We start from the raw sequence: 17993 nt of genomic DNA, 5'->3' as shown, positions 1-17993 counted from the left end.
ATCCCGGCCTTCCACAAGGGCCTGGCCGAGTTTAGCCCGTACCTCCAATGGGCATTCTGGCAGCACTTCCGCAACCGTGTCCCACAGAGAGTGGGTGTAGCGGCCCAAGAGGCATGCGGTGTTGGAAGACCTCAGTCCCAGACTCAGGGAGGAGAATACCTTCTTGCCGTACTGCTCATACCTCTTGGATTCCCCGTCAAGCGGAGCTGTCGGGAATGCAGACTGGGAATTTGAAGCCTGGATGACCAGGCTCTCGGAGGTGGGGTGGGTGGACAGGAAACATGGGTCGCCCGGGGCCGGGTGGTGGCGTCTGGCCACGTTCCTATCTACAGGCGAACCTGTAGCGGGCCTGGACCAAGTGCCCAAAAGAACGTCAGTCAAGGCCTCATTAAACGGCAACAGAGGCTCAGCCGAGCTTGACTGCGTTTTAAGGACCTCAGTGAGGAGGTTAGTCCTCACGGACGCGACGGGGAGTTCAAGGCCCAAGGCCTTGGCCGCCCGCAACAGCACCACACTGTAGGTTGCCCCCTCCTCCGTAGCCACGGTAGGAGGTGAGACAAAACCAGTGTCTGGCGAGGTGTCCAGACCACTGGCATCCCCAAGTCCACCTGTCTAGTCCTCCTGGGACTGACACTCCTGTGTCAGAGGGTCCTCAGACCCTTCCCATTTCTCCTCATCACCCATCTCCTGGTACTCAGGGGTGTCAAATGATGGGGCCGGTTCGTTGAAGTAGAACTCTCCAAACAGCGTCGAGAGCGGCATCGCAACCGGATCGAGGGAGGCATCGGGGACAGCGCCGCCCGAAGACGGCGCCGGAGGTGACACCTGAGTGACCGGCGCCGGTGAGGTCGTCAAGTCCACCGGCGACGACCCAGATCCAGAACCGGATCCAGCGGGCGAAGCACCCGACTGCGTTGGGGCCGCAGCCCCCGACCCGCTAGGGCCCCGAGACTGGTCCGCTGGGCCCGATGGCGCCGCAGAGCCCGTCGGAGGAGTGAGAGACCTTATGGCCATGAGGAAACGTTCGATCTCCTCCGGCGTTGCGCGTGGCCCAGGGACCAGAGGTTATGAGGCCGGACGCGACGCCCGCGACTCCGACGGAGCCGCGTGGGCGGTGTCACCCGAACCCCCGGCCGCGTCGGGGGGAGTCGGAAGAGAGATTACGTCTCTTCGACTTCTTGTGCTTACCTGACGACTTCGACCCCGAGGAGTGATGCCGACTCCCGGAGCTATGGTGGCTCCGCTCCCGCGACCGGTCCTTCGACCTCCGTCCGGACCGGGACCTCTCACGGCGCCGGGCCGACTGCCGGAGCTTGAGTCGCTTGCGGAACCGCTCCTGCCTAGCTTTTGAAGTCAGGGCCCGGCAGTCGGAGCAGGTCTTGTCGTCATAATCGACGCCGCGACAGTGGAGACACCGACGGTGAGAGTCCGTGACCGACATCAGTCGGTCGCAATCCTCCCAAGGCTTGAAACCTGACATCCCTACCGGCACCGTTCGGAGTCGAAGACTCGAAAGAATGATCAAAAAGGATCAAAAAGTTTTAGTCAAAAAATGACTAAGGTACCACTTTTTCCGGATCTGCGCTGCTGGCGCGGAAAAAAGAAGAACTGACGTCAGCACGCGGAGGCGGCGTCTAAGTACTCCGACGACGTCAACACGGCGCCGACGACGGACGCGGAGCCGCAGACGACGCCTACCGACACGCAAGGGTACTGCTACGCAAAAAATTTCCGGATCCAGTCCGACGCCTGGGGATATTCTAAGGTAAGGAATCTATCACTAACGTGTCTCTTTCAGATCCAGCCGTACGCTTGGGGAATTTTCAAATGGCGAGAAATCTGAAAAATTAACTGTGCCTTGTGAGGGACAGATAGTGGTCACTCAGCCTTGGTATAGCAAATATGCCTGCACTTAAAGATCCATCATACAATGCCTGACTTGGCAATGGAGAGTTCCATGTGAGGTTTGGCAAAGGCTATGAAGTTGCTTTGTTTTATGGAAGGACTTGTATATGCAGCAATTTTTGAAGAAGCTGGATAACTTGAATGACCCGAATTATTCAATGAGGAATGTGTTGGTCTCAGAACTGGGATTCAAACGTATAAATCTGATGAGGCAAGAAAACAATCAAAGGTGAGTATGTGTCCTTGTGTATGTGGAAAAAAGAGAGGGGTCACATCAGATCTTGTGACTCAAAACAAACAAAAATTAGTTGCAAAAGTCATGGCCCAACATGAGATGGCAGAAGTATGCAGTGTGTGGGTGTATCTACAGCCAAACTTGCTATGTACAAACCTATTCGGGTAGGGAGACTGCATATCATTTACGTTTAGAATTAAGCTGCATTTTGAGACATAAAATGAGATTATGTTCTGGTGGCATTCGTTCTTTTTTCCAGACCACATACTATTCACTCGAAAGCACACTATTCCAGTCCCTTCTCAGGAGGACATCAAATGTAACTGCAATTGGGGAGTCAATAGGCAGTATTATCTGTGCAAGCAACTGTTTGCCAAACACTTGCCAGCTAATAGCTTTCAATTCCTACCTTCGCAGCAAAACTCCACATCTCTAGTCGGTCATTCAGGCGTTTTTTGCATTCTGGCTGCAATCTCACTCGCTTGTCCTCCAATGCTTCCATAAGACAAGACATCTCTAAAACAGGCAAGATAGGTAAAATCAGCAATCACTTTTTATGGGCAGGTTATAATTCAAGTGTGTTTTCCCATATGGATCAGGCTAGGACAAGGCACAGTCAGAAATGCAGATGTAACGTTTTAAGATACAAACGTTTGCACACTCATACGTAATAATTTACACTTATTAGGTTGATGCTCTCAACCCATGTGAAAATCATGTGTGATCACTAACTCACCCCTGGTAACCAAGGGTCGCCAATACTAAAACTCCAAATGGAATATCAATGTATTGCCTATAGCAAGTGGACTCCCCAGGAGTAGAGAAATCGAGCAGTCAAGGTTAGCAACTCAAGTACAGCACAACACAGAAAATAACATCCAAACTCCTTGCCCAGCTTGTGCCAAGAGTTTAAAGAACAGAAATAGTTAAAAGGTCATTTTAAAAAAAGGCAGCAAAATTATGCCAGCACATGAAGGGGCAAACCAAGACCCCTTTCCCCACACCCTTTTCCCCCCAAAGCATAATTAATTTACAACGTTTAAACGTTGAGCACTAAATTTTCAAATAGGACTATGGGCAAGGTTATGACCTAGGCCCCCTTCTCAGACATTCCACAATCCTTGGTTTCACTCATTGGGAGAAAGGTGCCAGACAAAACAACGTAGGAGGATAGTTGAGATACATTTCACTTCCTTTTCAATGGTGTTCAGATGCAAACTGGGTAACTCCACTTGGTGTTCTAACACATACCTGTATTTGGAAACTCCTTCCATTGAAGTGACCTAGTTGATTGTCACAGGAAAGCAAAGCGGTCTCAGACGTGCAGGACAGTGCAAGTGGTAGAATGGTATTATACTGCTCTGAACGACATTGTAATCTGATGCACCTCTTTAAAGCAATTAGAGCATAACCAAATCTATACAATTTTTCATTTGTCACTGTACCTTGACTTAAAGGATTAATAAATGACGACCGAGATCCAATGAAAAAGTTTCTTTCTTTTGGCTGTTTCTGGTGGATACTCTGACTGCAGATTCTTCACCTTGTGAATACCCCACAGGAGTCAAACTGGATCTAGAGATTTTTCTCAGCATAACTCCTGCATGACAGCACAGGGTGCTGTATGCTCCATGTTTGCTTTGACTCATCCCAGAAGTTATACCAGAACCACATACGAGTGCCATCCCAGCATGTGGACAACAGTTTCTTTCTTGTCTCTGTCCAAGCAATCAGACGCGAGCCCAATAATTGCACAGACGTGACAGTGTTGAGATCTTTAAATTGGGACCTTTTTATAGAAAGAAAAAGGTCAATCGACAGAACAGGGAGGATGGTAAGAAATCTGCAGGTAGATAGAGTATGCACAAGAGAGTGGGTTACCAAAGGTAAGTAACGTGTTCTTCTGACAGACACTTCTATCCGCAAATTCCTCAGCTTGTGAATAGATATCAAAGCAGTACATCCAAAGGTAGTGGGTCTGTGGAAAGGCTAAATCCAACCAGTCCTGCAAGCTTGATAAGCAAAAGTGCCACTCCCACCAGTCAAGGCTATCAAGGTAGTAGTGATTGTGAATGTGTGGACTGACACCCACATCGCAGCCTGACATGTTCACAACAAGCAATCTACATGCCAATGCACTGGAAGCAGCATTGGCTCGGTTTGAATGAGCCCTCAGACCCTCTAGGTAAAGCTGTATGACCAACGTGTAGCAGATTTTAATAGATGACTATTCACCTAAATACGGTCCTTTTCGGCCACTGCCTTACCCTTCTTTTTTTATTTAAATCTTTTTATTGATTAACGCACATTTTAAGCATACAGTCAGAGCAGTGCTCAGGCATCGAGAAAAAAAGACAAGAAAAGTGATTGCCAACAGCATAATGTGCAGTACCCAACAGCAAAAGGAGAGACAGAGGAGTAGCTCACAATGACCACAAGAAGTCATGGGATAGCATCCATAGGCAGGGAGGATCAGTGCTGATGAGTCTCGCCACCGGGTGGGCATGCAAACGGTTCAGATATAGGGCAGTTTGAACCAAACTGGGGACATAGGGTACAACAAAATGAGGACAACATAAGGAAGGAAAAGGGGAGTCGCTTGAGACCTGCTGCTGCATCTAGCATAGCCAGGGGAGCCAGAGCTGTCAGGAACCAGTGGCAACAAGGTTCTGAACAGGAGAGTCAAGTCAGTCTGGAGGTCAGTACTATTCAACACCCCTGCCGGTGGGGGATGAACTATGGGTACCAGCACCAGATAACTTAATCGAGTTCCCTGTGTTAGTGACCAATTCTTGGAGCTTGGAAACCATTGTGTCCCACTGAGGCGCTAGGGGGAATTTACAAATGCGGACTAGGTCCTCCCTACGTAGCGCCACACCCTGGCCACTGCCTTACCCTTCTTTGCCATTAAAGAACAGCGAAAAGAGCCAATAGCCTACCAGATGGCCCCTGGTATGATCACTACACTTTGAAGAGGTGAGGTGGAGCAAAGAATGCCAGAAGAGTGATGGGTTGTCAGATGACAAAAACATGAGTCATAACTTTTGACAGAGCGCTGTCCTGGTACACATCAGTTTGCCCGGCAAGAAGATGGAGTATGGAGATTGAATGGACAGAGCTAGAAGTTCAGTCATGGAAAGTCCTTGCTGGGCTAAAGACAATGATTTATTTTTTTGTCAAATCTGTTTATTGGCATTTATATATTTCAACATTACAATAGGTGTGTCATTGCAAATAGTGCAGCTCTTCAACCGTTCCCAGGTGACAAAGCACAATCACGGTGGCATGGCCATGACTGGGCTAAAGACAATGATAAGTAGAACATCCCACAACTTATTGTGTGATGGTTCTCCATGGAGGGAAATATAGCAAGCTGCAAACTTAACCCAATGCTCAGCGTAAACAGAGTTTTTCAGATGGATGCCTGGTGTGAGGAAGTAAGTTGTATTATATGGTGGTGTTGTGCAATCTCAGTGTGTAATGCACTTACCAACCCTTTTAGGACCAATAGGTCTCGTATGGTAAAACCTTAGCTCAACCCTGGGTATCTCAGGCTTTGAGCAGTCAGGCTTACAAAAAGAAACTGGTGTGAAGTATTTAAACAGCAACAAAACAATTGAGGAAGTAATACACAAGACACTCAAGAAATCCAACATCAATTAATGAAAATAGATTGCATTTTAATGAAATTTTAGACACCAAAACCAATACCAACCATAGGAGGGTCCTGAAGATAAAGATTTTACAAGTAACAGAAAGGAAAAATGCTACTTACCAGTATGCATCTGTTCTTGGCATGTAGAGCTGTAGAGTCTCACACTGAGCATTAGATCGCCACCTGGTGTTGGGCTCGGATGATTGCATATTGTCGTCTTGGAAGAAATCTTTGTAGTCAAGAGATAGGGGACTCCTCCCTTGGACGATAGGATGGAGTCCATGCCCATGCACACTAAGATTGTTAATGTGACTTTTAGAGCGCGCTGCTACCCTGAGGTGTCCTGGCGCTATGCACTACTTACTAAAGAAGCTGTGGCAACCCCCGTGTGCGGGAGTCAGTTAACTGAAAAGCCAGGTTTTTAGTCCTTTCCTAAACGACCGCAGCTCTGTCGAATTCCTTAGGGAAAAGGGAAGGCAGTTCCAAGCTTTAGCGGCGCAATTCCGGAAGCTCCTACCACCCCATTTCTGTTTATTAAAGCGGGGGAGTAAGACTTGTTTTGCCTGCATGGAGCGCAGGGCTCTTCCCGGGACATACCATTGAATGGATTGCTTAAGAAAGTCAGGGCCAAGACCATTAAGAGCCTTAAAGACTAAACACATGGCCTTGAACTGGATCCGAGATTTAACAGGGAGCCAGTGGAGGGCTTTAAGTCCTGCCCTAACCGAAGCACACTTAGGAGTCCCCAATAGCAATCTGGCTGCTGCATTTTGCACAGTCTGGAGCCTGGCCAACTGTCTCTTCTGGATGTTGATGAAGAGGCCGTTGCAATAGTCCAGACGTGATAGAATGAGCGCTGTGACGCCTATTTTCATGCTTTCAGCCGGTAGAAGAAATTTTATTTTGCGCAAGATGAAAAAGCAGGAGGAGACAACCTTGCTGACCTAATCACAGTATGTCAGTTTAGAGTCCACAATCACTCCAAGATTTTTCGCCCCGCCAACCGGCGTAGGAGGTGCGCCCATTGTATCTGGCCACCAATCAGGGGTCCCAAGTGTGCTGTGTTCCCAAAGAGGATAACCTCAGTTTTCCCTGCATTAAGTTTCAGGCAATTTGACGCATCCAAGCAGCAATTGCCTGCATGCAGTTATAGCATTTTAAGCTGGTCTCTGCCTCATCGCCTTTTTGGATAGATAACATAATTTGTGCATCGTCGGCGTATGAGGTTAGCTGAAAGCCAAAAGATCTAATCAGAAGAGCCAGCGGGACAACATACACATTAAATAGGGTCGGGCTGAGCAAGGAGCCCTGTTGGACTCCACAGGGAAGAGAGAAAGGCTTGGAGCTGTCATTACCAAGATCCACTGTTTGAATCCTGTTCGCCAGAAAGGACTCCAAAAGGTCCCATGCTTTGCCACAGACTCCTACCGCCAATAACCGGTCCATCAAAACCTTATGATGGACCGTATCAAATGCTGCCGAAAGGTCCAACATGATGAGTATGGCAGCCCCTCCCTGATCAAGAGCCTCTCTAATTTCATCAGTAGATTTGATTAACACCAGCTCGGTGCTGTGTTCCGGCCGAAAGCCAAACTGCGTGGAGTCTAGCAGGGAATGGGACTGAATGAACAGACTGAGTTGACTGTTCATGGCCTTCTCAATCATCTTACCCGGAAAGGGAAGACGAGAGATAGGTCTATAGTTACTCGGATCTGTAGGGTCCAAATTAGATTTTTTTAAATAGGGGCAGGATGGAAGCAGTCTTCCAAAGGCCTGGGAACTGACCATTATTAAATATAGAAGCAAACAAAGGAGTGAGAGCTTCCCTGATAATATCAGGGACTGCTTTCAGCACAGAGACTGGGCAGGGGTCTGATGGGGAGCCGGACCGAATCTCCGATATCAGTGTAATGACTCCAGCCTGTTCGATCTGAGTAAAATAATCAAATGTGGGGGGATGTCCGTTCTGCTCCGTGCTCACAGAAGGCCACACCTCACCGGTGTCATTAGATGTAAGATTGAAAAAGGAGAAAATATTTTCAACCTTTTGTTGGAAGAACGCAGCCAGAGTCTCACAATTCAGGGCTGCTTTCAGTTTTGGGGCTAGGGGCAGTGGTGGTTTCATGTAACACTTTCTTATAACTTGCCAGAACCCGTTTGTAGGCCTCTTTATCAGAGGCCTTATACTCACTCCTCCACACTCTCTCCAACTTTTTACAATCTGATTTAAGATTTTTAAAATTTTCAGAGTACCAGGGGGCTGACGGCGCTGAGCGCTTAAGAATGCACCGCCTACTAGGCGCCAATATCTTGCAGGCAGAGTCTATCCAATCATTATAGTTGATTGCAGCTCTATCAACATCAGAGGTAGGTATGGGTAGAGAGCTTTTTAGCGTCGAGTCAAGGACAGCATTGTCAATATTCTTCCAGGATCTTATCGTCAACGCTGCCTTAGATGAGGATTTGTAAGGACTGCGCGTAACTGGTTTAAACTCAAAAAGGACCGCCGAGTGATCAGACCATGTAAGCTGTTCTACATTGGAGTAAGCAAGATTTGGATTGTTCGAAAAGTGACCATCCAATGTATGACCAGCGGAGTGAGTAGGATTGAGCACTAACTGCCTAAGATCCGCTCCGCTGAAAATCTGCTGAAGTTTCACATTGTCTGGATCCCTTTGATCTTCAAGATAAAAATTGAAATCACCCAGCACTGTAAAATGCATTTTGCATAGTCCGTCCTCTATTAAGGAGCCTATGGAATCTAAAAAGGCGCTCCTAGGTCCTGGGGGTCGAACAATTAAATAACATTAAATGTATCATGATCTGAAATTTGAGTGATAATTGACAACGCTTCACATGCCTGATTAGATGCTTTAGTGAAGGTAGGTTTCAGCAGATGATGGTAAATTACTGCTAGCCCTCCGCTTTTCTTAAGAAGTCTATCCTGAGTGTGGCAGAGGAAGTTGGGGGGCGTGGCTTTGACAAGATCAGGCCCTGAGGCTTCGTCTGACCAGGATTCAGTGATGAATGCCAACTTAATATCGTGATTTTCTATGAACATTGCGCATTCCACACTATGCTTGATAAGGGATCTAGCATTGAGCAGAAGACATTTAAGGGGCTTTTGACTGCTTAGGGTGGGACTGATACCTGGTGTGATGCCACAGGGAGAGTCGGAATTCACCGCAGTCTGAGGCGGAACTGAGGCACATTTTGGGCGACGTTTTGGCCGTGCCTCCAGGAGAGCCTGGGGAGTAAGCCTAGGGCAACAGGCTCTTCCATCATCCGCATTCCAGCCCATAAGTTGATCTCTAGAGTAGATGTATCGGTCGATAGCATTTAAACCAGGGGGAAGGGCCCTAGGCCCGGCTCGAGCGCGAACGGGCTTGCCTTTGGCACGCCCGCTGCGCGGTCGCGTCAGCATGTGCATCTATAGCCTCCCAGAGCTAGAATGCTGACCTCCAAAATGGCGATGTCCTGGTCAGATTCTCAGACAACACCCCAGCCCACAAACATACAGCGCGAGCCCCAGGAATAGAATGCCCAGTGCGCTCACAATGCCAGGTAAGCAGAAAATCCTTTCAAATTAAAACCAAACACAGCTAAACTATTAAAAATGTGTAAAATATTTAAAATATGTTTCCTGTTTAACCCGCCAGACGAGCGTTGAACGCAGCTTCTTCTAGGCAGTAGCGCCTTAGATTGTTCTTCGCCATGATGGGAAATGATGGAGTTAGTAGAAAGAAAAAAGGGATGTCCACGCGTGTATATCGAAGTAAGATAGAACTGGAACAGATACCGGTCCCGGGGAGGCGGGTGGGCGTGGGAGAGACTGCAGCTCTACATGCCAAGAACAGATGCATACTGGTAAGTAGCATTTTCCGTTCGAGGCATATGAGCTGCAGATCTCACACTTAGCATCGATAATACAGCAGTGTCTCCCCTAGCGGTGGTCGCCTGTATCTGTTGCAGTAGTTTAAAAGAGTTTTGAGGACAGCTTGGCCTACAGCAGCTTGCTGCTTGGCTTGCACATCAACACAATAGTGTTTAGTGAAGGTATGTGCTGTAGACCATGTTGTTGCCTTGCAGATGTCTTCTAGGGGAATGTTCCCTAAGAAAGCCAAAGAGGCTATTAGTTTGCGTGTGGAGTGCGCTCCAGGAGGAATTGTTAATGTACGTTTTGCTTTTTGATAGCATATTTTTATGCATTTTACAATCCATCTTGCAATTCCAGCTTTAGAGATGGGGTTGCCCTTATGTGGTGGAGAGAAAGCTACAAACAATTGTTTTGAGAAAGGATTTGGTCCTGCCAATGTAATAGAGAAGGGCTCTTCATGTCTAGTGTGTGTAGAGCTCTTTCTGCTACAGAGTCTGAGTTTTGAAAAAACACTGGCACCTCTACTGATTGGTTTAGATGAAAAGGAGTAATGACCTTAGGAAGGAATTTGGGATTTGTTCTTAGGACCACTATGTTACGGTGTAATTGTAAAAATGGTTGTTGTACAGTGAAAGCATGAATCTCACTCACTCTCGTAAGAGAGGTAATAGCAATAAGGAAAGCGTTTTTCTATGTGAGGAAATGCAGTTCACATTTGTGTTAAGGTTCAAAAGGGGGTCCCATGAGCCTGGTAAGAAGAATGTTTAGGTTCCACACTGGAGAGGGTGGTAACCTAGGAGGAATGATTCTTTTTAATACTTCCATAAGTGCTTTAATTGCAGGCACTCTAAAAATTGACAGTTGTTGTCTATTTTGTAAGTACGCAGCAATGGCTGCAAGATGTAGACGAATAGATGAATATGCTAGATTACATCTTTGTAAATGTAGAAGATAGCAGATGATATTCTGGATAGAAGCATCCAGCGGATCAATTTGATTATTGGTGCACAAAATGGCAAATCTTTTCCATTTTGCAGCATAGCAAGCTCTAGTAGTAGGTCTCCTGGCTTCCTTAATGATATTCATACAGTCTGGTGGCAGGTTAAGGTAACCAAACTAAGACATCAGGAGCCAGATCGCCAGATTCAGTTGACTTGGATCTGGATGTCTGATGTCTCCATGGTTCTGCGTTAGCATGGATGGTGTCAGACACAGTCTTTGGTGTGGAACTAGAGAGAGTTCTAGCAGCGTTGTGAACCACAGTTGACGTGCCCATGTGGGAGCTACTAAGATCATTTTGAGAGACTTGTCGTAGCTTGCGCACTACTAGTGGTATTAGTGGAAGTGGTGGAAAAGCGTACGCAAATCTGCCTGACCAGTTCATCCATATCGCATTGCCTTTGGACAGCGGGAGTGGAAACCTTGCGGGGAAGGTTGGGCATTTTGTGTTTTCGCGTGTGGCGAACAGATCTATGTCTGGATGACCCCACTTGTGAAAGAATGGTAGAAGAACTTGCGGATGTAGTTCCCATTCGTGAATCTGTTGTGTCTGTCTGATTGGCCCATCTCCAAATGTTCTGTGCAAGCTGGGACAGCTGCAGAGAATGTGTGCCTCTTTGTTTTTGAATGTCGTACATGGCTGTCATGTTGTCCGTCCGGATAAGGAGAGCTTTGTTCTGTACATGTACTTAGAAGGACTTTAGTGCTAGGAATATTTCTAGCAGCTCTAGGTGATTGATGTGGAGCACTTTTTGTTGAATGGTCCATCTTCCCTGAGTTGTATGGTGTAGGAGATGGGCTCCCCATCCTGTCAGTGATGCGTCTGTTGTAAGTACCATCTGTGGAATGGGTTCGAGGGACTGCCGCCATCTGGACAAGTTTTTGGTGTTCCACCACTGCAGAGAGCGCTGTGTGCGGCTGCCTACCAACACCAGGTCTGTAAGTTGTCCTTGAGCCTGGTTCCACTGATGTGCTAGACATTCTTGCAATGGACGCATTTGCAGTCTTGCATATGGTACAATAAAAATGCAAGATGCCATCCTGCCTATTAGTTGCATGAACACTCTGGCTGGGAGAGAGTGATGGTTTTGAAACCTTGAATGCTCGGTATCCTGCTGGACTGGGATAAGCCAGAGCTGTAGAAGTGTTTATTGTAGTCCCTAGGTATTGATGTACATGAGAGGGCTAGAGATGCGACTTGGTGTAGTTGATTGTAAACCCCAAGTTGTGCAATGTTTTAATTGTCTGATATGTGTATTGGACACACTGGTTGAATGATTTGGCTTTTATGAGCCAATCGTCTAGATATGGGAAGACTTGGATGTGTTGTCTTCTGAGATGTGCTGCTACTACCGCTAGGCACTTTGTAAACACTCTTGGTGCAGTTGTGACCCCGAATTGAAGGACTTTGAACTGTTAGTGTTGTCCTTCTAGTACAAACCTTCGATACTCCCGGTGAGAAGGATGTATGGGAATGTGGAAGTAGGCGTCCTTGAGATCTAGTGTAGTAAGGAAATCGCCTTGTTGCAACAATGGGAGCACTTGTAAAGTGATCATATGAAAATGATCTGAGTGTATATGCAGATTGAGGGGCCCGAGGTCGAGAATTGGACTTAGTGTCCCGTCCTTCTTGGGTATTATGAAATACAGCGAGTAAACCACTGTCCCTTGATGTTGTAATGGAACTATCTCTATTGAGTCCTTTTGAAGCAATGAGAGAACCTCTTGTTTGAGCAGCGTAAGATGTTCTGTGGACATTGGACGCTGTCTGGGTGGTATATGTGGAGGGGTAGCTGTAAGTTCTAGGCAGTAACCATACTGGATAATCTGTCTTACCCACTTGTCTGTTGTGATAGAATTTCAGACAGGTAGGAACTGTGTTAGTCTCCCCCCGACAGGAGTGGAATGCTGTTGGGGGAGCGGAAGGAAGTCACTGTTTTGTGGTGGGAGAGGTTCGATTGTTATTACCTCGACCTCTTCCCTTGTTGTTGTTGCCGATGTAGCCTCCTCTAAAATATCCCTTTATGGAGGATGTTTGCGTATTGGTTTTAAAGGCAGCTGAACTGTCTGCTCCAGCTTGTTTGGAGCCTCCTCTATAGACGGAGCGACGAAAGGAGCCTTGTGTTTGTGGGGACTGCAAAGCTCCCATAGATTTGGCAGCGTCAGTGTCCTCTTTCATTTTTCAAGTGCGGTCTACACAGCTGGCCCAAAAAGCTGCTGTTGGTTAAATGGCTGATTTAAGATGATAGTTTGTCTCCTCTTGCGTAAAGCCTGAGATGCGTAGCCATGCATGGCTTCTAAGGAGGACACTAGTGTTTATTGCTCTAGATGCAGTGTCTGCTGCATAAAGTGCGCACTTGATGGAAGCATTAGAAATTAGCTTACCCTCTTGGATAAGGTCATTTGCTTGTGCTTTATATTGGTCAGGTAGATGCTGTAAGAGTGTTTCTAGCTGATCATAATGGGTCCTGTCGTATCTTGTGAGGAGGGCTTGTATGTTGGCTATGCGCCATGTGTTGCTTGCCTGGACAGCTATTCTCTTCCCTGAAGCATCTATAATGTATGACTCTTTATCAGGAGGTGGCGCTTCCCCTAGGGTTTGGGAGTTTGCTCGTTTTCTAGCGTTGGAAACTACTAGGGAATCTAAAGGTAGCGGTCCTTAATGTAGGCAGGATCCACAGGAGCAGGTCTATATTTCTTTTCTATTCTGGGGATTATTATCCAAGCACGTACAGGATCCTTAAACACTTGTGGTGCATGCTTAATGACCCCTTTGATCATAGGTAATATCTGAACTGACTTTTGGGATTGTTCAAAAGTGTCTAGTAAAAAATCTTCTTCTGCCTCATCTGAGTGCATTGTGACCCCATGATGAATGGCAGCTCTATTGAGTAAGTGTCCAAACCCAATATTATCTTCTGGAGGAGATGGTTTGGATGGGTATGGATGTGGGTCAGGGATATCTGGTACATCCTGTGGGATTGGGTACTCCCAGTCAGGTGGATCTGTTGGGTAGTTAAAAGGGTCATTTGGGTCGTCCCGTCCCCCCATAATATCATCATCATCATTATGAGGTGTATGTTGTGGTGAAAAATGAGGAGAATTTTGAGGAGGTGAAAGAAGAGGTGGAATAGAGGGAGGTATAGGAGAAGGGTGCATGGGTGATGTGGCAGAGTCCTTCTTTACAGGCACTGGAGGTGCTGTATCTAACTTCCTCTTTCTGTCTGGCACAGTAGAAACATGTCCTGTCCTTGAGTCAATATAGATCTTTTTCTGTTTAGAATCAAGGTGAAAAACCTCCTCTTCTTGAGGAACCGCTATCGGTGCCGATTTTTTCGGTTCCGAGCGTGGTTGTTGCTTTTCTTTGTCTTTAGCCTTAGGAGTTGTGGCAGAGTCCTTTGGCGTAGGTCTTGGCTCCAAAGATCTTGGCTTTGGAGCCGAAGCTGGTTTCGTCAGCTTGGAAGCGTCAGAAGCAGGTTTTATTATTTTTGGAGCCATTTTGTCTTTCGGAATCGATGGTTTCAAAGTGGATTTCGGAACCGGGACTTCTTTCGGTTTCGGTGCCGAGGGAGCTGGTGGTATCGGCACATGTGGTTTGCTCGGTCCCGAGCTACCGGGAGGCTTTTGAATTTTCTTTGGAGCCAGGCTCGAAGGCGGGGCTTCTGAAGTAGTCTTTCCGTCGAGACTGGGCCCCGAGGCTGAGTGTTGACCCTTGCCTTCAATTTGGGTGTTGGGGTTGGGGTAGGGGCAGTAGTACCCACGCGTTGACCCGAAGGTATGGAGTCATCAGAGTCGTCTGCCCCAGATACGATTTCGAGATCTTCGGAATCTTCCTCTGGAATATCTGGACCCTCGACAAAGATGTCCACCGGTTCCGGAGCTGATCGCTGCATGATGTGTCGACGGGCCCTCTGATCCCAAATGGTCTTCTTGGATCGAAATGATGCGCAGGCTGGACAGCTGGACTCGTCGTGTTCAGGTGATGAGCACAGGTTACAGACCTTGTGATGGTCACTGTGTGGGAATTTTGCTCCACACTGGGAGCATTTCTTGAAAGGCATCTTTTCCATGAGCTGTAGGCATCACGGCGTAGATAGGCCCAACAGCCCGCGTCGACGACCGGAATCGCGCTGATGAGATCGAGTCGATGGTTATTGATGTCGAAAGTTGTTTAGAAGAGTTTAAGTACGTTTTTACGCGTCAAACTACTTAGAAAGTAGATTTCGAACCGGAGCGGAAAAGTTCCATCCGAACCCAGTGGCGGAAAGGAAAATGCTACTTACCAATATGCATGTAGGCATGTAGAGCTGCAGAATTGCACACTATGCATAGATGGCCACCTAGTGTTGGGCCCAGATGTTTTCAGTTTGTTTTTCTTGTAGAAAGTCTTTGGAAGTCACGAGATAGGTGACTCCTCCATTGGGTGATACTGCGCATGGGCATCGGCTCCATCCCCAGATTGTTTTTCGCCATTAGGGAAGTGATGGAGCTAAGAGATAGTGATGACCATGTGTGTTTGTAGCTAATGACGATAACACTGGAACAGATAAAGGTAGCCGGGTGGGCGTGTGCAATTCTGCAGCTCTACATGCCAAGAACAGATGCATACTGGTAAGTAGCATTTTCTGTTCGAGGCATATGAGCTGCAGATTGCTCACTATGCATAGATTGTATAGCAGTATAGCAGTACCCACGTTAGCGGCGACCACCCGTATCAGTTGCAGTTGTTTGAAATAGTGTTTTAAGTACACCTTGGCCTACAGTGGCTTGTTGATTTGTTTGCACATCTACACAATAGTGTTTTGTGAATGTGTGCGGTGTAGACTATGTAGCTGCTTTACAGATTTCTTCTAAGGGAATGTTCCCTAAGAATGCCATGGAAGCCCCTATTTTCCTTGTAGAATGGGCTTTTGGAGGAATTGTTAGTGTACGCTTAGCTTTATGATAACATATTTGGATACACTTAACGATCCACCTGGCAATACCAGATTTTGATATTGGGTTGCCTTTATGCGGTGGTGAAAAAGATAAAAAAAGCGGTTTTGTTTTCCTAAAGCTTTGTGTTCTCTCTATGTAGTATAGTAATACTCTTTTGACATCTAAGGTGTGCAGAGCTCTTTCTGCTACTGTTTGTGGCTGCAAGAAGAAAACGGGCAGTTCCACAGATTGGTTTAGATGGAATGGCGAAATGACTTTTGGAAGGAATTTAGGGTTTGTATGAAGAACAACCTTATTGTGGTGCATTTGCAGAAAAGGTTCTTTAATGGTAAATGCTTGCATTTCACTAACTCTTCTTAAAGAAGTAATGGCTACTAGGAAAGCCACTTTCCATGTGAGAAATTGCAATTCGCATTTATGTAAAGGTTCAAATGGAGGTCCCATGAGACGTGTGAGCACTATGTTCAAGTTCCACACAGGTGAAGGTGGTATTCTTGGAGGTATTATTCTTTTGAGACCCCCCATGAAAGCTTTAATGGCTGGTACTCTAAAAGGAGACAGATGTTGTATATTTTGTAAGTAAGCTGCAATGGCAGCTAGGGGCAACCTGATAGATGTGTAGGCTAAATTACACTTTTGAAGGTGTAGTAAATAGCCTATAATGTGTTGAATGGACACATCTAGGGGATTTATGTTGTTGTTTTGACAGTATATTACAAAACGTTTCCACTTAGCAGCATAACATGCTCTAGTGGTGGGATGCCTTGCTTCCTTGATAACATTCATGCACTCTTGAGGGAGTTTAAGATAAGCAAACTATGACTTCAGGAGCCAGATCGCAAGGTTGAGCCGAGTCCAGGTGCCTGATCTCTCCATGGTTCTGAGTTAAAAGATGTGGAGATAGGTTTAGTTTTTGATGTGGTACCACAGATCGCTGTAGCAGTGTGGTGTACCATGGTTGTCTGGCCCACGTTGGAGCTACTAGTATAAGCGTTAGCGAGTGTTGTTGCATCTTGCGTACTAGTGAAGGAATCATTGGTAGAGGTGGAAAAGCGTACGCAATTAGTCCTGACCAGTTCATCCATATCGCATTGCCTTTGGCCAATGGGTGTGGGTATCTGGTGGCGAAGTGTGGGCATTTTGCGTTGTTGTGGATGGCAAAGAGGTCTATCTGAGGTTGTCCCCACATTTAAAAGAACGGATGAAGAACTTGTGGATGAAGTTCCCACTCGTGAATCTGCTGAGTTTGCCTACTTAGCAGATCTGCCATGGTGTTTTGAACCCCTGGGACGTGTTGGGCTATTAAGAAGATGTTCTGAGGTAGAGCCCACCTCCATATCTGCTGAGCTAATTGAGAGAGCTGCAGAGAGTGTGTCCCTCCTTGTTTGTTTATGTAATACATGGCTATCATATTGTCTGTGCGGACTAAGACAGTCTTGTTTGCAATTTGTTTTTGGAATGCTTTTAGAGCTAGAAACACAGCTAACAACTCCAGATGGTTGATGTAGAGTAGTTTTTGCATTGGTGTCCACTTTCCCTGCGTGGTGTGATGCAAAAGGTGGGCTCCCTAGCCCGAGAGCAATGCGTCTGCTGTTAGTATTATTTGTGGAACTGGCTCTAGGAATAGTCGGCCTTTTGACAGGTTTTTTGTGTTCAACCATTGCAGAAAGCGATGAATCCGACTGTCTACCAACACTAGGTCTGTTAACTGACCCTGAGCCTGGTTCCATTGACGTGCTAGACATTCTTGAAGTGGACGCATTTGCAGTCTTGCGTGAGGTACTATGAATATGTAAGATGCCATCATCCCTATGAGTTGCATAAACACTCGAGCTGGAAGCGAGTGTTGTGATTTGAATTTTGTTAGGAGCGTTTGCACACTTGTTATCCTTGCTGGAGAGGGATAAGCTAGTGTTAGTTGAGCATTGATTGTAGCTCCTGGGTACTGTTGTGTGTGCGATGGTAGCAGATGTTCCTTGGTGTAATTTACTGTGAAGCCCAAGTTGTGGAGTAACAGTATTGTATTGTGAGTGTGTTGTACACACTGGCTGTACGACTGTGCTTTTATGAGCCAGTCGTCTAGATATGGGAAAACGTGGATGTGCTGTCTTCTTAAGTGTGCTGCTACCACTGCTAGACATTTGGTGAACACTCTTGGCTCTGTTACTCCGAATGGGAGTACTTTGAATTGGTAGTGCTGCCCTTCTAGCACAAATCTTAGATACTTTGTGCGCCTGGTGAATTGGGATGTGAAAGTAGGCGTCTTTGGGATCTAGTGTGACAAGAAAGTCGTTCTGCAACAGGAGTGGAAGGACTTGCATAAGTATGACCATATGGAAATGATCTGACTGTATGTAAGCGTTTAGAGGTCTGAGGTCTAGAAT

The 17993-nt window shown here is 46.6% G+C and overlaps 1 protein-coding gene across 1 annotated transcript in view; it reads right to left on the bottom strand.

Moving 5' to 3' along the window:
• The window catches only part of GLG1 (golgi glycoprotein 1), a 694561-nt gene that overhangs the window by 29094 nt on the left and 647474 nt on the right, over window positions 1-17993 (bottom strand). The window contains exon 25 of the mRNA XM_078669216.1: window positions 2550-2656. Coding sequence (XP_078525342.1) covers window positions 2550-2656 — 107 coding nt within the window. The remainder of the gene's footprint in view (window positions 1-2549; window positions 2657-17993) is intronic.

The sequence above is a fragment of the Lissotriton helveticus genome, chromosome 12, assembly GCF_964261635.1.
Source record: "Lissotriton helveticus chromosome 12, aLisHel1.1, whole genome shotgun sequence".
NCBI lineage: Eukaryota > Metazoa > Chordata > Amphibia > Caudata > Salamandridae > Lissotriton > Lissotriton helveticus.
Note: the sequence above shows the minus strand (reverse complement) of the source record. Positions and strands in the feature narration are given on the sequence as shown.